The 27,451-nt window shown below is 47.9% G+C and overlaps 1 protein-coding gene across 5 annotated transcripts in view; it reads left to right on the plus strand.

Moving 5' to 3' along the window:
• The window catches only part of LOC117053409, a 40,668-nt gene extending 13,675 nt beyond the window's left edge, over positions 1-26,993 (plus strand). For 3 of the 5 annotated variants that reach the window (XM_033161108.1, XM_033161113.1, XM_033161110.1), the window contains 3 exons: positions 7,629-9,286; positions 13,491-13,622; positions 21,626-22,707. In XM_033161108.1, the coding sequence (XP_033016999.1) occupies positions 7,629-9,286; positions 13,491-13,622; positions 21,626-22,251 (2,416 nt within the window). In that variant the 3' untranslated portion in view covers positions 22,252-22,707. Of the gene's footprint in view, positions 1-7,628; positions 9,287-13,490; positions 13,623-21,625; positions 22,708-25,683 lie in introns of those variants that run through there. The other 2 variants (XM_033161112.1, XM_033161111.1) reach the window with 2 other exon arrangements.
• The last annotated feature ends 458 nt before the right edge of the window (positions 26,994-27,451 follow it).

Genomic DNA, 27,451 nt, shown 5'->3' on the forward strand with positions numbered 1-27,451 from the left:
AGGCGATAAGAGACCAAGGGTCGAGGAAGCTGTTCTTCTTTCTTGAAGTGGAGATCCACTGGGGAATGAGGCTTGTTATGTGGAAAGAGAAGAAAATTTAAGGTGAACAGCACCTTTGCAACTGCCAAAGGGATCTCCGAGGCTGGAAGGTGACGTCCTGCGGTCTGTTTGTGGAGCAGAGTTTTGAAAGTGAGGTGTGTCCTTTCAATGAGAGCTTGGCCTGTCGAATTAAACGGAATCCCGTGGGATAGGGAAATATTCCATTGCACACAAAAGTCATTAAAGGCCTGAGAAGCATAGGCCGGGCCATTATCTGTTTTAATGGCTTGAGGTTTTCCCATAACTGAAAAGGTTCTCATGCAGTGCTGTATGACGTGCCTCGTAGTTTCTCCCTTCAGTGCTGTAGCCCAAATGAAACCTGAAAAGGTGTCCACTGTGACATGCAACTTAGACATTGGAGCAAGGGCTGGGACATGTGTCACATCCATCTGCCACAGCTGATTCGCCTCCGTGCCTCGAGGATTTACAGCGTCAAATGGCAAGCAGATAGGAGACTTGGAGCACGAAGGGCAGCATGAAATAATGTCCCTTGCTTGTGACATTGGAATGTTGAAGGTCTTGTGTAGAACCTTTGCTGATTGGTGGAAAGTTTCATGGCTTGTCACAGGATTGTCGAACAAGGAGAAAGCTAGAGTCCTGAGGGCAGCGTCTGCTACTGCATTTCCTTCCACCAGGAATCCTGGAAGGTTAGAATGAGAGCGCAAATGTGCAGCAAAAAAGGGAAATGAACGTCTCTGTAGTAGTTCTTGAAGCTGCGCGAACAAATTAAAGAGATTTTCGTCCATGGACGGAGACAGATAAGCAACTGGAAGCGATGATAACAGTCTATATACATACTGAGAATCTACAACGAGGTTGAATGCTTCTGTAGTGAAAGTTTGAAAAGCTAGAATCACTGCTGCCAGTTCCGATCTTTGTGCTGAAAGTTGTTTCTCTGTAAACACAGTTTTCCATTGTCCATCCTCCCGCCATGCAAGGACACCATAGGAAGAGGAGCCATCTGTGAACAGAGTTTTTGCAGTGGGAATAGGCTGAAGCACCAACATGGATGAAAGGTGATAGTTTACTTGTTGCAGCAAAGTGAATCTTTTGTCCTTAGGAGGATTATACAAGAATGAACCGACAAAATCTGCAATAGCAATTTGGAAACTATCTGAAAACTGAATCAAAGTTAGTACTTGTTCTTGAGAGAAAGGAAGGTAGATGGAAAGCAGATCATTTCCACTCAGGCGAATTGCACGGCCTCTGCACTTAACAAGGAGATCAGCAACAGCGTCCATACTGGGGTACACATTCCTTTGAGGCGTGTGCGAAAGATGAATCCACTCCACGATTGCCACCTTTGAGGAAGTATCCGGAACGTATAAGGCTGCTGTCGGCAATCTTGGTGTAGTGAAGATAGCACATGAAAGAGCGCAGTTGGCTGTTGGCACACGATCTACAGCTATTTGGTGCAGTTTTGTGTTTACCCCTTGTAAAGCAAGACGCATCTCAGAAGTGCATGGAATAACATCTGAAGGAGATGTATGTCCCTTAAGAGCAGAAAACAATGGCGAGAGTTCAGATGTTGGAACTGCTAGAGACTTTCGAGCCCAGTTTATCTGTCCCAAGAGATGCTGCAATTGTGTTAAGGTAAAGGATTCTGGAATGACTATGCTCGGCATCTCTGGCAGGGCTGTATCTTGAAGCAGTCTGTGACCCAAGTAATGAAATGGAGCAGTGCGCTGTACCTTTTCTGGGGCAATACAAAGCCCAAAAGAGTTCAGGATGCGCGTAAGATGCTCAATATGATGCTCTGAGACTTTTTCTCCATGGATCAAGATGTCATCCATGTAATGACAAACTTCTAAGGCTGGATATTGTGCTCTGAAAGGCTGTAATGCTTTATCCACAAAGTTCTGGCAGAGAGTCGGCGAATTCACCATTCCTTGGGGAGTACCTTCCAAGAGTATCTGGAAGCTGGTCTGGTGTTATTGAACACCGGTAGAGTGAAAGCGAACTTTTCTTGATCTGCAGGTGCCAGTGGAATGGTAAAGAAACAATCTTTAAGATCGATGATTGCAAGCTGATGGTTTCTAGGAATGAGGTTAGGGTTAGGAAGTCCACATTGAAGGGGACCCATTGGAACAATTCTTTCGTTGATTTTTCTCAGGTCTTGAAGCAAACGCCATTTTCCACTTTTCTTCTTGATGACGAAGATTGGAGTGTTCCAAGGGCTATTAGAGGGTTGCACACGATCTTGGTGTAGTAGCTCTTTGATTAGGGCCTCTGCTGCAGCGAGCTTTTCTGACGTCAGCGCCCATTGGTCGACCCATACAGGGGGTCCTTCCTTCCATGTGAGTGGAAGAGCATGTACTGGCGCTGATGCAAAGGCCCACATCAAAAATGTGTATGGACAACAGTTCTTGCTTTAGACAATAAGTCTCTACCCCAAAGGGTGATAGGCACATCCATGACAAGTGGACGGAGCTGCACCATGGAGCCTGAGTCTGACTGGAAGGTAATCGGATGCACGCTCTGGTGGGCGGGTTCGAAACCTCCGACTCCGAAGACTTCCTGGGTGACAGTCGTTGCCCACTGGTCAGGCCAATCCTTTCTGGCGATCACTGTGACATCTGCGCCTGTATCAAGAAGACCCTTGATCTTTCGTCCACCCATTTCTAAGACGAGATGAGGGCGTTCTTCTGTAATCTTGATTAGCGCCATTGCTGCCTGAGGAGGCAAAGAGTCTACAGGAGCTGTAGGCGTAGAAGTAAGCAAATAGAGTCTGGCAATTTCCAAACCTTTTGTTAGGACACAAGGAACAGTTGAAAATCCTGGAATCAGCAACTGCGATGAATCTGTGATTCGAACTAGGCCTGCAGTCAATGTGACTGTGGCAGGGAGGCGATCCATCCTAGGCAGGATAAGGCAAATTGAGGTGTCTGGGAATGGACCACGAATGGATGTTGGCAATTGCTGAGCAAACCATGGATTTGAAAAGTAACAGTCCTCTGTTAAGAAGAGTGGTATACCTGGGACAGAAGAAGCTTCTTGTTCTTCGTTGGCAGTGTCTGAAGATATCTTTTTGGCTTCGGGTTTTTTGCACTGCTGAAGTTGGCAACTCTGAAGCTGCTTGGCGTTGAGTTGGCAAACTTGAGGTTCTTCCGTTGGTAAGAGTTGCTGATGCTGTTGAACCTGTTGGCATTCAGTCAGTTGTGCATCAAACTGGCAGGATGGAACTTCTTCTTTGACACGAGGCAGTAGAAGTTGTTGTTCTTGATAGTTGTTTGGTTGTGGCGGGCTGAGCTTAAAAGCTGGAGGTGACACAAAGGTGTGGACATTGTTAACTGGAGTGATGTTTAAGCTTCCACAAGAGGGAGCTGGCTCACTCACTTGCATTCTTTGGCCACATGGAAAGTGATCATCAGCTGGGTTGCAACTTGAACACTGCTGTTTCATCAAGGGCAAATGTCCTTCAATGACAGATCGACCTTGATTTGAAGATGAATAAAGCTCAGGAGTTGCGAGATTGATCTCAGTAGGATGTCTTCTCAACGTTGAAGGCAATTCTGCGATCAGAGACTTGACTGTGATTGCTTGCTGTGAAGCGGGGGTGACATCAGCTGGAACTGAAGGGCGGTCAGCAGAAGGTGAACTGAATGCTGTGTTCTCTACTGGAACCCTTTGAATAGGTAAGGCAGATGATGAAACCTCTGGAACCTGAATGCTTGATGAGGTCACATCTTTTCTCTGGACATCTGAAGAGTAGATATCTCTCTGGATCACTCCTTTTTCCTGATGACCTGGATAAGGAGTAGCGTTGTTCACCTTTCTGGGATGGTTGACCTTCATGATGTTCTTGAACTTGCACCCTATTGTTTTACCGGGGCCGGGGCGCGGCCCGCAGAACCGTTTCCCTGAACTGGAGATGAGGTAGGTGATGTATTTTGTGGATTCAAACGACAATCGTTCGCCCAATGAAATCCTTTCTGACAGATGGGACATCTCTCTGGCGGCTTGGCAGAAGGCCTTGGCGTTGTTGTGCACTGCGACCGGAAATGCCCATCGCCTCCACACCCATAGCACTTCTTGACTGGCGTAGAGCTGTCTTGACGTGGCATCTGTACCGCAGCTGCCAAGAGCTGTGCTTTGTAGGAGTGGGTACCGACATTCTGGCAGACGCGTAGCATCTCAGTCAATGTGGCATCTGGACGAGCTGCAACTGCTGTTAGGGCATTCTTGCAGTCATCATTGGCATTTTCAAAGGCAAGTTGTTTTGTCAGCATGTTTCTGGCATGACGATCTTCTATCTGGCGTTCCACTGCAACAATCAGGCGATCCACGAAGTCCCCATAAGGTTCTTTTGGACCTTGCCTAACTGCAGCGAATCCTGATACTGAGCTAGCATCTGTGCGATTGGGTAGTCTGCGCCAAGCTTTGACTACGATGTCTGCTATGGTGACGAGTGCAGCATCAGGTATGGCTAGCTGTTGATTGAGATTGGAGTAATGTCCTGATCCTGTGAGCATATCTTCTGTGGCAAGTGGCGTTGCACGTCTGGCTGCTACTTCTTTCCACTCTTGCAGGCACAGAAGAGCATCTGTAGGCGACAGGAAGGTGCGAAGAATCAACTTCCAATCAGATGGCAGAAGTCTACTAGTGGACAGTCCTTCAAGTAAACTTCTAGTATAAGGAGCTTGAAGTCCATTTTCGCGTATGGCTTTTCGCAGTTCACGTAGTGTTTCAAAAGGAATGGCTTGATATCTTGCAGGTTGTCCTCCATTAGCACGAATCACTGGAAAGATGTGCATTGGATCAGCACTAAAGTCTATTTGTCCCAAAGCTGCTTCCAAAGCTTGGGTTCTGCAAATAGGTTGCATTGCTGTTGGATCTGTAGGTGGCATCAGTGAGTTTAAATCTTCTTGATGCTTTCCAAATGATGAGCCACTAGATGGCGTTAAAGAGTCTTTGACATCTGGATGCCTTGAAGATGGCTGACTATGAAGACAAGATGGCTGACTTGAAGTTGGATGAAGACAAGATGGCTGACTTGAAGTTGGATGAAGACAAGATGGCTGACTTGAAGTTGGAGCATAAGGTTGTTGGCTCTGTACTGCAAGTCCTGGCATCTGGATCATCATTGTTTGGCTTTGCTCTTGTCTTGGAATCTGCATTGGCATTGGAGGTGCTGAAGGGTTGGTAAATTGCTGTTGTGCTGCTTGCATTGAAGCTTGAATTGCTGTTGGTTGGAAGCTGGCTTGCTGCAAAACTGGAGTTGCTGGCTTGAGCGCGGCCTGCAGGGCAGCAGGGTTTGCTGGCAAAAAGGCTGCTTGCTGCTGCTGCTGCTGGATCGCTGGCAAAAGCGCGGCTTGCGATGGAGGAAGCGGGACCGTTGCTTGGAGCGAGGTCCGCGGCTGCTGCTGACTTGAAATCGCTGGCTGGTAAAAGGCCTGCGACGACTGCTGAGCGACTGGCGGTGGGGCAGTCCGCGGCGGGGCTTGAAAGGCCGACGGCGTCTGCTGCACCGGCACAGGCGGCAATGAATCTGGCAATGACAAATTGGACAAGGGCGAGTGCGTGTACGACAACGGGGCCTGAACTGGCTGCTGCGAGGGGGCCGAAAATGGCACAACCGCAAGCGGCAGCACAGGGGCACTATTAAAAGCAGTATTTCCCAAGTTCACTGTTCCATTAAGCAAAACATTTCTTGGAGCGATTTGTTGAAAGCAGTTTCTTACTTTGCTCCATACCAATTGTACAGGAATTCCGATTTTCGGGTTGGCCATAAATTCTAACCCGATCCTTTCCCATGAAGCTAAATCTTTCGTTCCCTCCTTAGGGACCCAGGGACAAATTTCCCCAATGGTTTTAACTAAAAGCTCTACTTCTGATTCAGAGACAGGGTGACCATTTCTTTTCAAAAGGTACAATAAATCTTCACAAAATTTAACTTGAGCAGTTGAGAGTGAGGAGCCCATTTTTAACACTTTCCAAAACTTTTCCTCCCCCACCCGTAGGCTTCTACTAGGGGACACCGGTTCTACCCGTAGGCTTTAACCGAAAAACCTGGCACCCGTAGGCTTTAGCCAGAAAACCTCCGCCCCCACCCGTGGGCTTCTACTAGGGGCTACCGGCCCTACCCGTAGGCTTTGACCGAAAAACCTGGCACCCGTAGGCTTTAGCCAGAAAACCTTTCCCTCCCACCCGTAGGCTTTTTCGGGAGATACCGGCCCTACCCGTAGGCTTTGACCGAAAACCCTGGCACCCGTAGGCTTTTGCCAGACCCTGGCACCCGTAGGCTTTTGCCAGAACCCTTCCCACCCGTAGGCTTTAGGGAAGACCTTACTCTGCCCGTAGGCTTACACTAAACTCCTTGCCGCTCTACCCGGGGACCCCTTGGGGCAAAATATACGCGCGCGACTTCTATTTACACTACTTTGGGCAAGCGGTGGATTCGCGCTACTGCAGCGAAATCCTGGATAAACCGGGCCGTTATACCTCACCTCTCAATGTCTGTTTCCGAGCCACTTCCGATATGTTGCCTTCAACCGGAGTCTTCGTGGAAGCGATTTTTGACTACGCTTTGCCTCAGAGAGGGCACCACTTGTCGGGGTTTGGGTGCTGGAGCTCCTCGTGCACGGCCTTGGATTGGTTATGCACGAGGTACCAGTTGCGGGGAAAGTGGCCAGCGTTCCGCGTGCTTTTGAGCACGGTCGCCGGCCAAGCCTCACAGTCTGAAGGATGATGAGTAAGCCAATTGACGACTCCGATAGTGTGTGAGTTCCTAATTGCCTTCTTTAATGAAAAGTTGCCTCGTGAAATAAAATATATACCCTGACTCTGAATAGACGGACCAACTTACAGAAAATTAAAAATTTTACTTTACTCCCCCCGTTAACCCCAAAGGAAGACAGACACCGGTTGTATCTTTAGTGGCTTCGGCAGAACCCGCATAGGCTCGTCCCCTAAGCTAAGTTCTCCTAAGCTTAAAGACCCTGCGCGCCCAATCTTCCGCGAGGCTAACTAAATAAACTAAAACCGAAATATCTTCCGCGGGCCTAACCCTAGGCTAACCTAAAAGAACCTAACTAAAACTAAAACCGAATGATCTTCCGCGATCTAACTCTAACTAAAGAAAAACCCATCCAACCCGTCCAGCCCGCTCCTAGCCCCTTAAACTAAACTTGACTTCAACTAAAACCCAACTAAAAGAACATAAGAAGAACGTGCGGTCTCGTGCTACTCCTCCTGCCTAAGCGGGGTGCCTCTGCCTTTTATTAGGGAACAAACGTGACATCATCATTAGTACTTTAACCAATAAAATCACTGTTGCTGCCCTCCAAAAGGGCGGGAAGCAAGTTTAACGCTCATTAACAACTTTGAACATGACCGGATCTACAAAATAAAGGCGGATTAATCTTGTAAGTGAATCACACTATTCATTCATGCTTTCACTTTCACTTTTGCGCGCAATTATACCAAAAGTAGACCTTGAAAAACCCATAAAATAACCAATTAATTATGAATCCATGGCGGATCCGTGAAACGTATTCCGACACAAATCCTGTTTTTTCTGCCTCTTGCAGACATGAAGGTGACAAGAAGGAAAAACATATTCAACTGCCATGCTCTACCAATTCTAAACCGAACGGTGCACAACCACCCAACATATTAGAGCATCCACTGCAGACAAATCCCGGCCATCAGGAGCTGGCAAAGAAGGAAGCAGCAACACAGGAAGAAGGAGACTGGCAATCCCCAGCCAAATCTGATGTGGCAGAGCAACCACCCAACAAGTCAGAGCATCCACTGCAGACAAATCCTGGTCATCAGGAGCTGCCCAAGAAGGAGGCAGCAACGCAGGAACAAGGAGACTGGCAACCCCCAGCCAAATCTGATGTGGCAGAACAACCACCCAACACGTCAGAAAATCCACTGCAGACCAATCCTGGCCATCAGGAGCTGGACACGATGGAGGCAGCAACGCAGGAACAAGGAGACTGGCAACCCCCAGCCAAATCTGATGTGGCAGAACAACCACCCAACACGTCAGAAAATCCACTGCAGACCAATCCTGGCCATCAGGAGCTGGACACGATGGAGGCAGCAACGCAGGAACAAGGAGACTGGCAACCCCCAGCCAAATCTGATGTGGCAGAACAACCACCCAACACGTCAGAAAATCCACTGCAGACCAATCCTGGCCATCAGGAGCTGGACACGATGGAGGCAGCAACGCAGGAACAAGGAGACCGGCAACTTCCAGCCAAATCTGATGTGGCAGAACAACCACCCAACACGTCAAAAAATCCACTGCAGACCAATCCTGGCCATCAGGAGCTGGCCACGATGGAGGCAGCAACGCAGGAACAAGGAGACCGAGAACTTCCAGCCAAATCTGATGTGGCAGAACAACCACCCAACACATCAGAAAATTCACTGCAGACCAATCCTGGCCATCAGGAGCTGGCCACGATGGAGGCAGCAACGCAGGAACAAGGAGCCCAGCAACTTCCAGCCAAATCTGATGTGGCAGAACAACCACCCAACACATCAGAAAATTCACTGCAGACCAATCCTGGCCATCAGGAGCTGGCCACGATGGAGGCAGCAACGCAGGAACAAGGAGCCCAGCAACTTCCAGCCAAATCTGATGTGGCAGAACAACCACCCAACATGTCAGAGCTTCCACTGCAGACAAATCCTGGCCATCAGGTGCTGCCCAAGAAGGAGGCAGCAACGCAGGAACAAGGAGACTGGCCACCTCCAGCCAAATCTGATGTGGCAGAACAACCACCCAAAAAGTCAGAGCATCCACTGCAGACAAATCCTGGCCATCAGGAGCTGCCCAAGGAGGAGGCAGCAACGCAGGAACAAAGTGACCGGCAGCGTGAAGATCTGTTGCGCTTGGCGTTGAGGCCTCTTGCAGAACAAAGTGTCACGCAGGTCCTGTCGCTGCTGCAGTCTGGAGGCGCAGTGGGTGCTGGACTTGCCCAAGGAACGAGCTTGTCACCACTTCCTCCTGTGCAGATCGATCCAACATCCTTATCCATTGTCTCCCTGATGCAGCTGGTTGCAACACAGGTGGTGCAAGCTGCCTTAGCCTCCCAAGAGGTCTCATGTGTGCAGGGAAGCCCAGGTGTGGCTGGCCCCAGCCCCCGGTTATGTATTCCTGCAGGAAGCGAAGAAAAGAAGCAGGAGAGCAGTCAGAGGGTGGTGCCAGGAGTCACTCCTTCTTGCTCAGGTGAGGAATTGTTGAGAAACGAGCTGAGGGTGGGTCTGAATGGTCCTTTCCTGACAGTCCTCTCCAGGCTGCGGTCATCCCTGCTGCTTGTGCACCTTTTTCTTCCACATTTTCCCCTTCTGCATAACGTTCCATTAATGTGCTTTGATACAGCACTTTGGGAACACCCAACGTCTTCTGCAATTACCTTTTGAGGCTTTCCCTGCTTGTGGAGGGTCTCAAAGATGGTTTTCTGCACAGCTCTCAGGTCAGCAGCCTTCCCCATGATTGTGATTCCTACTGACCCAGACTGGGAGACCATTTATAGGCTCAGGAACCCTTTGCAGGTGTTATGGATTGAGTAGCTACTGCATCTTTTCACAATATTCTAATTTTCTGAGATTGTGAATTTGGGGTTTTCATGAGCTGTACGCCACAGTCATCACAATTATGACAAATAAAGGCTTGACATCTCTCGCTGTGCATGTCATGAGTCTTTCTCATATGTTAGTTTCACCTTTCAAGTTGAATTCCTGAAATAAATGAACTTTGCCACGATATTCTGATTTTTTGAGTATCACCTGTATATGGTTCTCCCTCTCCTCATTTCACCCTACAACAACCCTGAGAGAGTGTGACTGGCCCAACATCACCCACTGAGTTTAAAGCTGAGTGGGGATTTGAACTCGGGTCTCCCTGGCCCTAGTCCAGCATTCTCACCACTACACCATGCTGGCTCTTGGGCCAGTTAGGAAAAATGCTAGTTGAGGCTTCAAGAGCTGTGCCAGGAGAGCTGGCGCATTGCTGTTTAGGTGTTCCCCCTTGCTGTGGATGGATCTTTTGTGCTTCAAATACAGCTTGATGGAGAAGCAAGCGATTCTCAAGGAAACGGAAGTATTGGAAGTCAGATCAGGGTTGTGTCAGAGCACATGTTGCTTATATTGTGGTTTGAGGTTTTGCTGAACAGGAAGCTACAGGTGTTCAAGTATGGTAACTGAGTAAGGAAAGGCTTGCGAGAATTTCTAATCCTCCCATGCTCTTTAGCAGATATTTTGTGGATAGTTTCAAATCTAGACACTTTGCTGAGGGTCAGGGGTGATGGGAGCTGGGAGTCCTGCATTGCAGGGGTTGGACTAGAGGACTCTTGGGGACTTCTCCAACTCTACAATTCTATGCACCTGGATGGCCCCAGGATCCTCTATTCTTGACCTAGTCCAACACAGCCATGGACATGGGGTGAGTCAGAGATTTGCTTGCAGAGAATTGTAAATGCACCAGAGTGTTCTCTTTATTCAGTCATTTGGGGTAGGGAGAGCATTATTTAATAGAATCACAGAACCTTTGAATTGTGGAGTTGGAAGGGACCCAAAGGGTCATCTAGTACAATCCCCTGAAATTCAGGACTTGCATGGATGCTTTATAGGTCTCATTTTTTTAGGCAGCGGGGGGGGGGGGGCTCCCAAAAGCCAGTAGCACAGCCCCAGGGAGGTGCCAGTCATTTCCCTACAATTACAGAATCAAAGAATTGTAGAGTTGGAAGGGATCACAAGAGTCATGTAGTCCAGGCAGTCCAAAATCCATTTCAGGGGTCTAATCCAGCCTGCTGGCAGTTTTAATCCTGGGGTAAAATAACTTCAATCCTAAAAAAAGCTTAACAACTTTGATCGGCCCCCTTTGAAAAAAGTTTGGACACCACTGACCTAGTCGAACCTGTTGCAATGTAGGAATCTTTTGTCCAACGTTGGACTTGAACCCATGTCCCTGAGATCAAGAGCCTCATTGCCTACCAACTGAGTTACATAGGCTGCACTCAAAGGGGTACTTAGAGGCTTTAGTGGCGGCATAACGCCGACTTTGTTTCTGTTTGGTTGCAGCCCCTGCTCGTAAGCTTTTCTGGACACAGTTGTATTATCCTCCTGCAGCTGGGCGAGAATAACTTGTGCACACAGAAAGGCATAGAGCTGACCTGGAACATGCAAAGGAAATTGGTCTGGAGCACCGAGCAGTTCCCAGGCGCCAATCTCATCTGGCCTGATTTGTTTCAGAGGCTTTGTTGGAAAGATATCGGTGTGCCTGCAAAGATTAATTGCGCACGGGGGAAAATCAACAGGGCGATCACGTTCTTTGTGAAGTCCCGTGGCTGGGGTGTCATTCAGTAGCCAGGCATTTATTTTGATCACTCAGAGCTACACGGAAGATGGTTTTAAACCTCTCAGACAAGAGCATTGACATATGGCTGAAGAACATCTGTTCTGGTCTCTTGGAGCTGCTGTAGCTTCCATTGGTGAGGCGTCAGCCCAGCTTGGACGTTGGCAAGAACTATAGTGGTGCCGCTGGGTATTGTGCTTAGGGTACCTGAAGATGCCAAGGGAGAGAGATGCTTCCTTAAGGAGCCGTGGCACTTTGAGTACTCAGCTGGTCAGCACTGGAGCCTTAGCTTGGTGGCTGCAGGCACTTTGAACAGTCCACATTGTCTGCTGCTTTGAGCTACTTCTCAGGTTATCCATTAGTCATTTTTGTCTCTTGCCAGCAGCTGTCTCTGGACTTTCAGTTCCCTCATCTAATTGTCATCACATGAGGAAGAGCTGGGATTTGTGTGCTAGCCTCCCTTCCTCCGTTGCATCTTCTTACTGCCCTGCTGCACTTCCATGCGTTGGGAAAGTGAACAGCCGCAGTGAGGGAAGTCTGATCCAAACAAAGCTAATATTTGGGCTGCCCCTGTCGACTCTGTCTAGGAAGCTGCAAACGAGAAAAACATGGGATTGTAGTTTAACAACAGCTGGGAATTCAAGTTTGAGAAAAAATGGTCTGCACGGACTGGTGGCTTCAGGCAGGGAGTCTCTCCCAGCCCTATTTGGAGATGCTGGGAACTGAACCTGGGACCTTTTGGTGCTGGAAGCTGCATCATACTGAGTCAGACCACTGGTCCATTTAGCATAGTATTGCCTCATTGACTGGCAGAAGCTCTCCAGAGTTTCAGGCATGGAATGCTGTCAGCCCTACGGCTACAGCCCTGTATACACGAAGGAGTGATTTCACCCCTGTTGCTCAGCCTGGACACTGAGGTCCAGCTCCGAGGGCCTTCTGGCAGTCCACTCATTGCTGGAAGTGAAGTTACAGGGAAACAGGGAGAGGGCCTTCCCAGTAGTGGTGCCTGCCCTGTGGAACACCTTCTTGTTGCTTGTCAAAGAGATAGGAGTTCTGAAGGCAGCCAGTATCGGGAAGCTTTTAATGTATTTTTGTTGAAGCTGTATTTTTGTTGAAGCTGCACTGAGTGACTGGGGCAACCCAGTGTGATGGGCAGGGTAGAAGAAATTAATGGTTGTTTCATTGTTTTTGTTTTAATTACTTATTTGTCTTTTTATCTTGTGAACCATCCTGAGATAATCTGTTAAAAGGCAGTATATAAATCTAACAAGTTATTGTTCTTGTTGTTGTTTTTGTTATTATTATCTGGAGATGCTGCTGGGGGTTGAACCTGGGAAATTCTGCACACAAAGCAGGTGATCTGCCACTCCATGGCATTTGACTTCAGGTGTGAGGCTGGTGGGTGTGACTTGGGGAAAACTGTCACAGGTAAAACTCAGGCCTGTTCCGGGACAGAATAAGCTTGTGGGCCGGAGACTTCCTATGTCAGCCGTAAAAGGAGCAGGGAAGGCCGTAATGAATCTGGCAGGCTGCTATGGAGATCTGTATGCAACTGCTATAGGGACTTGGCACAGATTTTGGGAGCACAAGGGTTCCTTTCTGAAAGGAGAGGAGCAGTTTTCTTGACATATCAGTAACCTAAGATATTTGGGCGGGGTGGGTGGGTGGCTAATTTGGCCTCCTCAGATGATGCTCAATTGCAGCTCCCATCATCCTCACTTCTTTGCCCTGATGTAAAACTAAAATGAGAGAGAAGGCACTTGCTTTTCATGCAAAAGGCCTCAGGTTAATGCTTAATTATCCATTTTGTGGGTTGGAGTAGGACCTGTGTATGCCCCCTCCTGCAGTTATTTGCATAGTAGAGGGATTGTGATGGCATCTCGAGAAGGGAGCCAGGATGCAAGGAAGGCAAGGGCAATGCTCAAAAGCAGACCACCAAACAGCCTCAGGATTCTTCTTCCGAAGAGGAGGGAGGCCCAGACATGAGGTCTGCGGGAGGCCACGGAGTGGGTAGCGAGTAAGAAACCTTCCAAATCAAATAGAACGCCTACTAAACCACCTTTGCTTGATATTGCAGCATGCATGGAAAGACGGGAGGCCTCAGGTAGTAAAGGGGACTTAACTCCCTCAACCTTGTCCACTGTACCATGGCTTCAGAAGAAAGATGCAAGACCTCCAAAGCAGAATCTTCCAGCGGAGATACCTGCAGGTGAGGAGAATCTGGCACCCACCTACACAGTGGTGGGGCTGGCTGGCTTGGAGCGGGGCCCACGGGGCTCCTGTTGCTGGGGAGAAGGGGTTATGCAAATTTGGCCATTGCCACAGCCAATTTAGGGGGGAGGTACCAAAGGATGGGACAGAGCTGACTGAAGAGACGTTACTGGTGCAGCCAGGAGATGTGCGAGGAGAACTTTGTGCAGCCACCCAGACCGACAGAAAGTCAAATGGGTGCAGTCAGGTAAGAAGGTGGATGCAGTTATGACAGGTATCCCATACGGGGAGGCCTCGAGTTGGCCTGGATATCCTTTACTGTCTGCCACCAATGAGTAACTATAAAAAGGGGAGTTTGTGGGTGTGTTTGTCCTCGCTTGAGTTATTTGTTGTTGTTTTTATTAAACGTATTTGTCACTTTCTTACCAAAATAGCTAAAAGCAGATTGCAATATTTACGCAAGCAAGCAACAGAAACACACACACACACACACACACACACACACTTTAAAAATCTATATTTACTTGTAGGTGGTCTCTATATTTAGGGTAGCAGGACACATGAATAAAATCAAAGAGAATGTGAATGAGGAGATAAATAAAAATATGTATAAAAAGGTAAAGGTACCCCTGACCATCAGGTCCAGTCGTGTCCGACTCTGGGGTTGCGGCGCTCATCTCGCTCTATAGGCCGAGGGAGCCGGCGTTTGTCCGCAGACAGCTTCCGGGTCATGTGGCCAGCATGACAAAGCCGCTTCTGGCGAACCAGAGCAGCGCACGGAAACGCCGTTTACCTTCCCGCTGGAGCGGTCCCTATTTATCTACTTGCACTTTGACATGCTTTCGAACTGCTAGGTGGGCAGGAGCTGGGACCGAGCAACGGGAGCTCACCCCGTGGCAGGGATTCGAACCGCTAACCTTCTGATCAGCAAGCCCTAGACTCTGTGGTTTAACCCACAGCGCCACCTGGGTCCCCTTAAAAAGATGTATAGAATGTATATATTAAACTAGCTGGCCCGGCCACGCGTTGCTGTGGGTTCTTTTTTGCCATTTAAAATTCTCCTGACCCCGGGAGTATTCTGGAAGCTCCTGTTTTCATTCTTCCCTGTCCCTTTAGAGCAGGGGTCAGCAACCTTTTTCAGCCGTGGGCCGGTCCACTTTCCCTTAGACCATGTGGTAGGCCGCACTATATTTTAGGGGGGGCGGGGAATGGACTAATTCCTATGCCCCACAAATAACCCAGAGATGCATTTTACATAAAAGAACACATTCTACTCATGTAAAAACACCAGGCAGGCCCCACAAATAGCCCAGAGATGCATTTTAAATAAAAGGACACATTCTACTCATGTAAAAACACACCGATTCCCATTACATAAAAGAACACATTCTACTCATGTAAAAACAGCACGGCGACCATTTTAAGTGAGGGCACTGGGGACCTTAAAGAGCATTCTCCCCCACCCTAGTCCCAAAATTACGCACCCCAGTGACACAATCCCCTCAGAGCCCATCTTACTCACTGCGACCTCTCAGGCATGCCTGCTGCTCAGTCTTTTTTTTTTTTTTTTGGCGCATGCGAAGCTGCGGCGGCCATTTTAGGTGAGGGCACTGGGGACCTTAAAGAGCATTCTCCCCCACCTCAGTCCCAAAATTACGCACCCAAGCGGCACAATCCCCTCAGAGCTGGTCTTACTCAGTGCGACCTCTCAGGCCTGCCTCCTGCTCTGTCTTTTTTCCCCCCTCGGCGCATGCGAAGCTGCGGCGGCCATTTTAGGTGAGGGCACTGGAGGCCACCTCCAGCCCCCCCAAAAGCAAGTTTGCCTGTGCCACGTTTCCACTGAGCGGTTTGTGTCAGAAAGTCCTCAGGTGTTTACAGATGGCAGTTATAAAATGGTGGACAGGGCATTGTTTCTCTGGCCAGGTCTGATGCCAGATCCTTCCTTGATGGTCATGTTACGCTTTGTACTAATTTGATGTGCTTTGGTCCAGTGGTTATGGAGAACATCGGTGTCTGCCGCGCACACAATGGGAACATATATATATTTGTATGCCACCCTTCATTCAATGATCAAAGGCACCTCAAAACTTAAAAAAATACAAAATGAGAATGCAAAATAGAAAAATGAGTCAACCTGGCCAGCAGGATTTTTGACACCTGGTGGAGCGATATTGGAGAAATGGCCCAATAAAGGGAAGAGTCCTGATGAAGTACATGGGCATAATATTGAGGGCTTATAATGAATTGATGGGTGGAGTATGGTGAACCATTTAGGATGCAGGTAGCCTTGGGTGGTAGTTTTGTTATGGGATAGGCACAGTGTTCCAAGCTCCCATTGTTCTAGGGAATTTCATTAGCGCAAGCAGTTTCTGAGCTCTAGGTGCAATACTTTGCCTAAGATTTCAGATTAAAACTGCAGAGTGGAAGGAAAGGAGGGCCTTTTCCTGCCTTCCCACTTGAAGACTGAAGAAGAGACCCTCTTAAGAATATTAGGGAGGTGAGCAGGGGAAGGAGTAGACCATTTGAAAAACAAACATAATATTATAGCTGCAGTTCATTCATTTTCAGCTTTGTATTCTGTTGTTTTGCCCATAGCCTAGGTCTAAGGTGCCAGTGAGCTCCTAGCTTCCATATCTCAGTTTCTAACACTGGATAGGCAGGAGACAGAGCTCTGTTACAACGTGTGTTAGGGTCCAAGTAAGTCACTATTGTTGGTAGGTCCATCAGTGAGCCTCAAAGTACGAGGCAGCTGCCTGCTCTTTTGGTTCTGGTCCTCAACACGACAAAACTGATTGAAAAAGGCAAAATACTGGAAAACTTTGGAGGAAGTGATTCATGATATAGAAGGAAGGGAAAGCAGAGTATAGTCAGACTTTAAGAAGACCAATTTCAAAAAGCTTAAGGAGTTACTGAGTGAGATCCCATGGTCAGAAATACTTCAGAGAAGGTAGTCCAAGATGGATGGGAATTTCTGAAAGGTGAAATATTGAAGGTACAAAGGCAGACAATTGCAACAAGAAAGAAAAGTAGGAGGCATCTAAGGAAACTGGTGTGGCTGCATAAGGAGCTTACAGGTGAGCTAAGATTTAAGAAGGGCATGTATAAGACATGGAAGAAAGGAGAAATCACAAAGGATCAGGGTACACAGTAGCCAACAGTTGCAGGGAGAAGGTAAAGCTTTTGACAAAGTCCCCCGTGATAGTCTTGCAGAGAAACTGGTAAAATGTGGATTGGATGAGGTAATTGTTAGGTGGGTTGGTAGCTGGTTGACTGACTGAGCCCCAAGAGTGCCCATTAATGGTTCCTCATCATCCTGGAAAAAAGTGACATGTGGGTTGCTGCAGGTTCTGTCCTGGGCTGTTGTTTTTCAAAGTTTTTATATATGACTTGGATGATGGAATTAAGGGGATGCTCATCAAATTGGCAGATGAGACCAAATTCGGAGGGGTAGCTACTGCTGCAGAAGGCAGAATCAGGATTCAAGATGACCTTAAGAGATTAGAGAACTGGGTCCAAACTAAGAAAATTAGTTTCAATATGGACGACTGTCAGGTTCTGGACTGAGGCAGGAATAACCAACTACACAAATATAAGACAAGATACTTGGCTTGCCAGTAATACATGTGAAAAGGATCTGGGGGTCTTGGTGGTCCACAAGTTTAGCATACGTCAACAGTGTGCTGCTGCAGCAGCAAAAATAGCTAATGCTATTCTAGGCTGCATCAAGAGAAGTCTCGTGTCCAGATACAGGGAAGTAATTGTCCTCTATTCTGCCTTGTTCAGAACATACCTGGAATACTGTGTCCTGTTCTGGGCACCTCAGTTTAAGAAACATGATTGATAATCTGGAAAGAGTTCAGAGAAGGGTGACCAAGATGATCAAAGGTCTAGAAGCCTAAGGCTTATGAGGAACAGTTGAAGGAGCTGGGTATTTTTAGCTTGGAAAAGAGGAGACTGAGAGGAGATACGATACCCATCTCCAAATTCCTAAAGGGCTGTCAAGTGGAAGATGTAGCAAGCTTGTTTTCTCCCTCTCTGGAGGGTAGGACCTGAACCAATGGCTTCAAGTTAGAAGAAAGATTCTGACTCAACATCAGGAAGAACTTTCTGACAAGGTGAGCTGCTCAACAGTGGAACGGTCTCCTTCGGGAGGTTGTGGACTCTTCTTCCTTGGAGCTTTTTAATCAGATTATGGATGGCCATCTGTCATGGATGCTTAGCTGAAATTCCTGCATTGCAGGGTTGGACTAGTTGGCTCTTGGGGTCTCTTCCAACTCTACTATTATATGGTTCCATCAGTTCTCAATGTTCAGATTAGGGTAGGGGTGGTAACATATATGACCTGTACCTGTTGAGCGACTTGAGGAGTAGAACATGCATATTAGGCGACAGGACTACAGGTTGGAACATTAAGAGGTAAGGTGTCTCCTTGTATTTTCCGGTTCAGGCAAAAGTGCTTGCAAATGTTTCATCTGACTTTAAGCTTCGGAAAACATTGGCAGGATGGGAGAAGGAATGCCCCTCCCAGCCATCATGGGGAGGCACTCTGTGTCTCCAAATGAGGCTGCATTATTCAGTGCATAATCTATGGGACGCGTTTCCGCAAGTGGCATTGTTTCTCTTATTATTTCCTAGTAATAGGTTTGTTTTGCAGTTTTTATAAGGAAATCTGTTTTTAACAGGATAGGTTCAGGGAGTGAGCCCTAGCCAATGGGATGGCTTGGGCAGGTTCTACCGGGGGGGGGGGGTTATTGGGACCCCCAGTTTTAGTGATCACGGGCAGGAGGAGGAGTTATGCTAGGACCAGACCATGTCATTACTGAGGGGGCAGGTTTACTTGTTTTTTGGAGGCTATCCCTGCCTCCGGGTCAGGTCCTGACCAGAAGGTTACAGGTATCAACAAGGGTGTCGCACATGACTTTAAGGTGCTGCTGTTCAATGCCAGGTCAATGATCGAGGAGACCACTGACGTCCATGACTCGATTGTGGATGGAGGACTTGAACTGGAATGTGTAACAGAGACTTGGTTGGACAAGGCATATGAGCCTGTTCTTGCTGCTGCTTGTCTGCCAGGCTTCCCTTATTCACAGCAACCCAGGTCATGTGGGTGGGGAGGGGGGGTTGCAGTGATTTTTAGGAAGTCCTTTGTTTTCACTGGGCGTCCTTATTCCAAAGACCCAGTTCTCTGAGTGTACGTTCTGAAAGTTGGGCAATGGGGCAGTACAGGATTCCTATAGGTGTACTGACCTCCCCGCTGCACCAAGGATTCTCTGCTCAAGCTGCTTCAGGTCATGTCGGATGTTCTCCCTGAGACACCTATCTTGGTGGTCCTGGGTTATTTTAACATTCATGCCCAACACAACCTTACATGGGGCCGCTCGGGACTTTGTGGAAAGCATGGCCTTCATGGGGCTGTACCTGAATAAGTTTGGCCCAACTCATAGTCGTGGGCGTGCCTTAGACCTTGTGTTCACCTCTATGGATGTGGGTAAACTAAAAGCGACACAAAAGAAGCGCTATGTCGAATCATTTCCTGGTGCAACTAGACTTCTCCGCAATCATCCCCTGCATAGGGAAGTGGGACCGATTAGAATGGTCCACCGTAGCCACTTAATGGATCCAGATGGTTTCCAGAGTGGGTAGGGGATGTCTTATCCCATGTTTATGGTCTTTCAGCTGATTTACTGGTGGCCCGTTGGAATGCAGTGGTAACCTGGGTTGCTGATTTGTCTGGTTCCGAAGTGCCCACTCTGGTTGCATGGAGCCCGGATGACCCTGTGGTTCTTTCAGGGGCTGAGGGCAATCAAACAATGGCTAGAGTGCCGGTGGCAGAAAACCCACTCCGAATCAGACTGAACACAGGTTACAGCTCAACGTTGAGCCTACCAAGTGTTGATAACGATGGCAAAGAGGACCTTCTTCACCACCTCTATTGCATCTACAGAAAATAGTTCCAGGATGTTTTTCCAGGTGGTCTGGAGTTTAACAGATCCACCTTCACCGTCTGAGTCCAGTGCGAACTGCAAGGTCTCCTGTGATAACTTCGCAAAGTTTTTCACAGATAAAAATCACTCAGATTCAGAGGGAACAACTCCAGGCACATCTGGAGGATGTGGAGCATTTGGATCCCTTCCAATCGGGATTCAGGCCTTATGGGACTGAAACTGCCTTCGTTGCACTGGTCAATGATCTCCCGTGAGATCGGGACAAAGGTGAGAGCTGTTTCCTAGTTCTGCTGGATCTCTCAGCGGCTTTGACACCATCAACCATGAAATCCTTCTGGACTGTCTAGAGGAGCTGGGGGCACTGTTATACAGTGGTTCCGCTCCTTCCTCCTGGGGCAGTCCAGAAAGTGGTGCTGGGAGATGAGTGATCGGATCCCTGGGTGCTCACTTGTCGGGTGCCTCTTGGCTCTGCCTCTCCCTTGCTTTTCAACATGTATATGAAGCTGCTGGGAGAAATCATCAGGGGGTTTGGGCTGGGTGTTCATCAGTATGCGCATGATACCCAGCTCTACCTCTCCTTCAAATCAGAACCACTGAAAGCAGTGAATGTCCCGTGTGAGTGTCTGGGGGTGGTTGGAGGATGGGTAGCGGCTAACAGGATTCAACCTCAATCTGTTAGCTGCCATCCATCCTCCAACTGCCTCTCGGCACTCACACAGGACATTCACCACCTTCACTGTTTGTGATCTGATTTAAAAGAGAGGGAGAGTTGGGTGCCTCACAAGAGTGGTGCATGCTCTGGTTATCTCCCACTTAGACTACGGCAATGCACTCTACATGGGGCTACCTTTGAGGGTGACTCAGAAACTACAACTAATCCAGACTGCGACAGCTAGACAGTTGAGTGGGAGCCGCCGCCAAGGCCATATAACACCGGTCCTGAAAGACCCACATTGGCTCCCAATACACTTCAAAGCACAAAGTTTTATGCTGAACTTCAAAGCCCTAAACAAGCTCAGTCCAGTATACTTGAAGGAGCGTCTCCAGCGCCACGGCCCTTCTGGTGGTTCCCTCACTGAGAGAAATGAGGTTACAGGAAACCAAGCAGGGGCTTTCTCAGTAGTGGCACCTGCTCTGTGGAACTCCCTCCCACCAGATGTCGAGGAGATAAAGAACTATGTATTTTCTAAGACATCTGTATAGGGAAGCTTTTAAAGTTGGTTCATTTACTAAGTTTTTATGTATTCTGGAAGCCTCCCAGAATGGCTGGGGAAACCTAGTCAGATGGACAAGGTACAAATAAATTATGGTTGCTATAACATGAAATGGGGAGGCTTTACCACTGCCACTCCTGTGAATTCTGAGATCGCACATCCATGGCTACCAGGTTCCAGCGAGAGATCCTAAGAGGTCTGTGAGATCCCTGGAATCCGGAAGCCACAGCCGCTTCTCGTTGTTTTTCTGGTAGAGCACTTATTTGCCACAGAAGTGAGGAGACGCTGTGGCCGTGGCGAGATCTTGCGAGTGTTCAGTGGGAGCAGGTAGAGTGCATTTGCGGGATTCCAGCGCCCGAGGAGACTGCCTCAGTCCACTTCGTGTGTGGTCCAGCCCTGTCTGCGATTTCCCAGTCTGGTGTTCTGAGAGGTTGAGGTTCTACTGAAGACGCGGTCCAATACTGACCGAAGAGCTCGATGGTGCCGTTAAGCCCACTCTTGGAGGCTGATCCCTGCTCATTGACTGTCCTCGAGGAATATGCAGAGTGTAGAGGCAACTCTCCAGGGATTTTAATTCATCATGCGCAAAATTTCAGTTCTGAACAGAAACTAAGAAAGCACTTGAGCAGCTTGTTCTGGTTGTGCTTGAGGCCCTTTGGGCCTGTTCATTTAGGATTATGGTGGCCCCAACTGCAGTACACCTGGAAATGCCTTTGAGAGGCATACAAAATATAAACAGGTCATGTTTAGCATCTTACCAAGCACCGTTAGGCATCTGAAAAGCCGGGGGAAAGGAAACTGTCCGGAGTTGCAATTTACTGATGATATTTTTTTGTTGACAGGTGGCTGGGATGCAGACAAGCGTGTCCAAGTCCTCATCGCAGGCCACCGTGTGGTTTTTCGGGCCAGACGTAGAGCACTACAGTCCATTCTGGGATCTCACTTAGGTTTGAGCCACATGGCCTTTATTCAGTGGTTTTACAGGAAGAAGTTGCCGTGTGGTCAAGTGTTGCCCACCTTCTTCCACAAGGCGGTCCGGCATAAGCCAGACATAGTGATTCTGCAGGCGGAGGACAATGAAATTGGGGTGATGAAGACTGAGGATATAGTTTGTCAAGTGGTAGCGGATTTGGAGGCGATTAGGCTAAGGTGGCCGGGGGCCCATATCCTTTGGTCCAACATCTTGCCCAGGAGAGACTGGAGCGACATCCCGAACATTAAGGTATTGAGCCAAATGCGGAGAGATGTTAATAGACAAGTGGAAATGGCGCTGTTTGCAACGGGGGACGGAGTAATATCTCACCCCCAAATTAATCCCAGTAGGTGGGAACTCTACGAAAATGATGGGATTTCTTTGTCTGCTGCTGGAAACGACATTTTCCTCTCTAACCTCCGCACTGAAATAGAAGCACATATTTTGCGGCGGTTGGGGGAAGAAAGACTAAGCCGTGGCTTTATCCTCTTGTGAAAGGGGAGAGGTTGGCAAAACTGGCGAGTATCCCAAGTCACTTTTCAGGTTGCTAAGCAGTTCTAGGGTCTTGCCTGCAGGGCTATGGGACCTGTGGGGCAGGAAAGCGATCGCTTGAGTTTGACCTGTGTCACTCTCCTGGATTTGTGGGGCTCCAAGGGTGCATGAGCCAGCCAGAGCTCACCTTAAGGGGTACAGAGGGGGAAGAGGAGAGCAATAGAGACCACCTTCCTCCCTGCAGGGTAGGCTTAGCCAATCACGACAGGATTTGGAGTCTCACAAGAGGCTTGGACTGTCGCCCACACATCGCCTTCTTTCCTGCCTGCGGTTTCTAAGTTACTCACCTGTAGTTAATAAAGTGACCCTCCTTAAATCCCACACTTTGTGTCTTGCCTCTTTAATCTTGGCCTCCTCATACAGATGTCTTCAACTGATCCAGATCCGAGACCTACCTCTGACTAAACAATTTTACAGTATTTTATTATTTGTATCCCATCCATCTGGCTGGGTTACCATTCTGGGTGGCTTCCAACAAATATAAAACATAATAAGCCATCAAACATTTAAAAAATTCCCTATACAGTTCTATTTATTTATGTTTTTACCTTTGGACCGTGTTTACAATCCCGTTTGCGGTGTCCTTGATTCCCACAGGAATAGCACTTCACAGCTGTCAACACTCTAGTGCCATCTGGTGCCTGCATCGCTGTCTGGGATGACGTGGCCATCAACTCCCCCCAACTGTTGCATCCAGCACTTTCAGCACTTCCGCTATCAGCTTCATTCTGTACAACAGCTGAAACTCTGGACACAGTTAAATCTTTTGCTGGCAGCGTAGCTTGCTGACTTGCAACAGCACTAAAACTGTGGTCTAAAGAGTCCAGTATGAGAACTGAGAATAGGGCCTCTGGAATTGTGCTCAAGCTCCTGCCGGAGAGATTGCATTTCCATTAAATGCACACACCCTCAAAGCTCTCTAAATGACAGCTGGCGAAATCTAGTGGAGCTAATTTAATGCAGGGTAGTGGAGACATACCAAGAGAGGCTTTCGACAAAAGGAGGCCAGGCAGCAAAGGCTGAAAAGGGCCAGTGTGGAAGCAGGAGCATCGGAAGAGTGAGCGCATGAATGGACATGCGAGAGCCTCCCAACCCTGCCTGCAATTCTATAATGACATCTGTTTTTGTAATTAAAGGCAGCATTCGTTTCATTGTTTTAGCTTCTGCCAACCTGGTGCCCGCCAGCTCCTTTGTGCTGCAGTGCCCATCAGCCCAGGTTGGTGAAGGCCGCAGTACTTGTGGCCCAAGAAGAACCTGTTGCTTGAAAAGACTGGAAAAGGTTTACTGAATATATAGGTGGAAATTGTGTTGTATTTAAAAACGCTAGTAGCATTAAGATAAATTCAACAGCGTCAGTAAGTTTTGATGGATGTAACAATGGATTACTAATGGTTTAGTTCATGTACAATATGCAGGGATGTATGATATGAACCACGGAAGGAGAAGAAGGGAAGTCATAGATGTAAGGTTGTTTAAATGAATATTTTGAAATGTAATTTAGAAAATTTAATAAAAATTATTATTTATTTTTAAGAGCCTGTTGGATCAGCCCGAAGGGGGCCGATCTAGTCCAGCATCCTCTTCTCAACCAGATGGCCTGAATGGGAAGCCTGCCAGCAGAATTCAGGCGCAAGAACATTCCTCCTCTCCCCCCCCCCCTGTGGTTTCCAGCAACTGGCATTTGCCCTCATTGCTCCTCTGGCTGTGGAGGCAGAGCATCGATTGCCCTCTCCACCTCCATGAATTTGCCCAATCCTCTCCTAAAGCCATCTAGTTTGGTGGCCATTCCTGCCTGCTATGGTTTAACTGTGTGTTGCACGAAGACGTTTTTTCTTTTATCTCTCCTGCGTTTTTTGCATCCGTCTCTCCAATCATCTTTTGTTATTAAGGATTGTGTTCACTTCATTATGTGTTACGTTTTCTTTTGCCAAAATAGCTTTTGTTGCTCTTCCTGTGTGCTGGGCTTTCCCCTCCTGTGCTAATGGCGGTCCAGGACCTGACTTTGGCGTCTGTCAAGTATGCATGTGATTTGTCAAGTCAGTTTCGTTTGGTGCTTTTTGAAAAGATGGCTCGGGATAAGAGCTTTTTCACTCACAGGCTATTTCTCTCTCTTCATCCTCTTAAAGACTTCGGTCCTGGCAGCGCCAGTGGATTGAACTGGGTAATAATGGTGGCCAAGAGGAAATAGTGTGTGCAAATTGGGCAGATACCCGCCATGAGTCATAGCTAGTGCTGCCATGCCACTCGCCCAGCAAACTTCTGCTTCTGCACCAGAACTTCCTCTTCCTCCTCCTCCTCCTCCTCCTCCTCTCCCCTCTTCTACGGTCTTCTGCACTCTCAAAAACTGCTCTAAACGGTTTGTGGAGTTTCCAGAGCACATTTTGGGGGGTGCACAGCGAGAGGAAGAAGAAATTCTGCTGCACAACTGGCATACCATTCAAGACAACCCATTATTATTATTGTTATTATTATTATTATTATTATTATTATTATTATTATTATTATTATTAGACTTGTGCCCCAGGCAGGTCACTTCAATTTTGCTAGGGCACTGTTATGACTTCTCCCCCGGAGGTGCACTCCATTGTGTCTCGGTGTAGACTTTATTGATACTAAGCCGCGCTCCCTGGTGCATGCTGCCCATTACTGTAGACAATATTGATTGGTGTTGCTGCCAGTCTGTGAGGACAATATTTGATTCAGGCGGGCTGCCTGCCAGTGTAGACATGATTGACCTCAGTGGTTTGCAATTTTGTATATACGTAGCTGTCTTTTATCGCTTGCTATGCCTGCCAAGAAGAAGCAAGCTTCTGGTCTTCCCCACGCAGTAGGTGCAGCCCTGCTAGAGTATCTTAGTACAGTCATTCCTTGGGTTACAGATGCTTCGGGTTGCATATTTTCGGGTTGTGCACTGTGCCGAACCCGGAACGTGTTACTTCTGGGTTTTGGCTTTGCGCATGCGCAAAAGTGCCGAATCACAACCTGCGCAGATGGGCGCTGCGGGTTGCGAACGTGCCTCCCGCATGGATCACGTTCGGAACCCAAGCGTACACTGTACTCTGCTCCTTTGTCTTGTTGTGTTTGGATTTTAACATTGGTTTTCCTTCCAAATTTATCCTGGGGGTTAATAATAACATTGCTAACACATTGTATCAGTTCCAGAAACCAGTTTACCCATGTGATGCGAAAAGCTCTCCGGTCCTATGGTGGATTACTCTGTGCATTCCTTTAGGATTGGTGCCGCCACAATGTCTGCCCATTGAGGTCTGCCAGCAGACAGAATCAAGGATACGGGATACTAGAGATCTGATGCGTAGAGAAAGTATATCTGCAAGAACCCATGGTAACTATGCTCTGTCACTCCTTTATTTTCAGGTTGCCCCGTGATTAACATATGGATCGTGGGTCACTGTATCGCCCACTGGGCCCGTGTTCGTGCCATCAATACCGGCTTGGGTAGCTGCTTGGGGCTTCCTGAAAATGTCAGTGTCTCCTGGGTCACAAGATGTGACATGAAATGGGAGGAGTTTATGCCAACCGTGACGGCCAGAGCTGCCTTGCACGGCCCCCCCAAAGCTCTGATTGTTCAACTTGGAGAGAACGACCTGGGTGTAAGGATCGGCATTGACCTAATTTGGAACATCCAAGAGGACTTTGATAAGCTGGCTGTTTTGTTCCCAGACCTGACCTTAATCTGGTCCGAACTGCTCATGAGGCGGCATTGGCGAGATTGCTCCCAGCCGCAGGCAATCAACAAGGCCAGGAGACATATTAATTGTAAGGTGGCAAAGAAGGTGCAACTCTTGAATGGACGGGTGATACGACACCCCAACATTATTTTTAGCCAGGAGGCCTTGTTTCATAATGATGGCGTTCACCTTTCCGATTTGGGCAATGATGTTTGGCTGGTTGATATCGTCAAGGGCATTAGGGATTGGTTGCAGGTGTGAGGGTCTTGGCAGCTAGCCTTTGGGACTCGAGTGGCAATTAGGCATTGGGTAAGCCTTGTTTATGGGAGGGGAGGTTGTAGCCTCCGCCTGCCCCTCCTCGTTTAGGGTATCCCGTTAAAGGGATCCGGGTGTGGTTCCTGTCCAAAGCCTGGGCATGGGCGAGGGCCATGCCACGACCCCATCGGGGACCCTGGGGGTGCCACGATTTGATGTATATCATAGGGCTCCCCCTACCGGTGGTTTATTCTTAGGAGGCTCCCTGCAGACGGGCAGGAGTCAGGATATAGTCTAGTTTCACCCAATGCCTAAGCCAAACCCCTCACCCGTGTAACCAATAAAGTTGTGCCCCATTTTCCCCCATTAACGTAAATATTTGTGTCCGTGTCTATTATCAAAGGGGGCTGTGGGGCCCAGGGCCTCGGCACGCAATGAGACTAGGCTTGATTTCTGTTTGAATCCAAGATCATGGTGGGCAGTAGCCCCCAGGCTGTGGGGTCATCCTGCTGTTCCTCTTGCCCGTGGGGAAGGCCACTTCATCCTCCTGCTTCCACCACCACCTGGCGGATGAGCAGTGACAGCCGAGGTCCCTTCCCACTCGACACTTTCCTGGGAGTGTTACGGGACTCGCTATTCCTTTTTTTAAAAAAACTTTTTATTATGATTGATTATATTTACTTGCATATGTACAACACAAACTTAAATTCATTGTTATCAATAAACCAAATCAAAGTCAGAAATACAGGTAATATAAATATTTTAAAAATAAATTATTTTCCCTAGGTCTGGCCTCCCGTCATTTGCATATTTCATTCATTTTAAACCTGTCACATACATTTGTCTATTTGTTTAGTAATAAAGTGTAGGTATCTATGCCATTTTCCTTTTACAGGTATTATTTATAGAGGTTGTTCAAAAGCTACTACCGAGTTGAAATTACAGCAACTGTTCTCGAGATATCTCATGAAGCCTTCCCAATTTGAGATGAACTCCTGCTGCAAGGATACTTATTTATTTTTATTTATTTTTTAAAAAAAGATTAATTCACATATATTCATTCATATTTTCCGCCTTTCTGGCTTCCATAGCCGTGACTTCCCTCAGACCTTCCACATGGCTTTCAAATTTCTATCTTTTTAACCTATACATCTTTAATCTATCATTGCTTAAACTATCATATACATAATGATCACTGT

This window comes from Lacerta agilis, chromosome 9 (assembly GCF_009819535.1).
Source record: "Lacerta agilis isolate rLacAgi1 chromosome 9, rLacAgi1.pri, whole genome shotgun sequence".
Lineage (NCBI taxonomy): Eukaryota > Metazoa > Chordata > Lepidosauria > Squamata > Lacertidae > Lacerta > Lacerta agilis.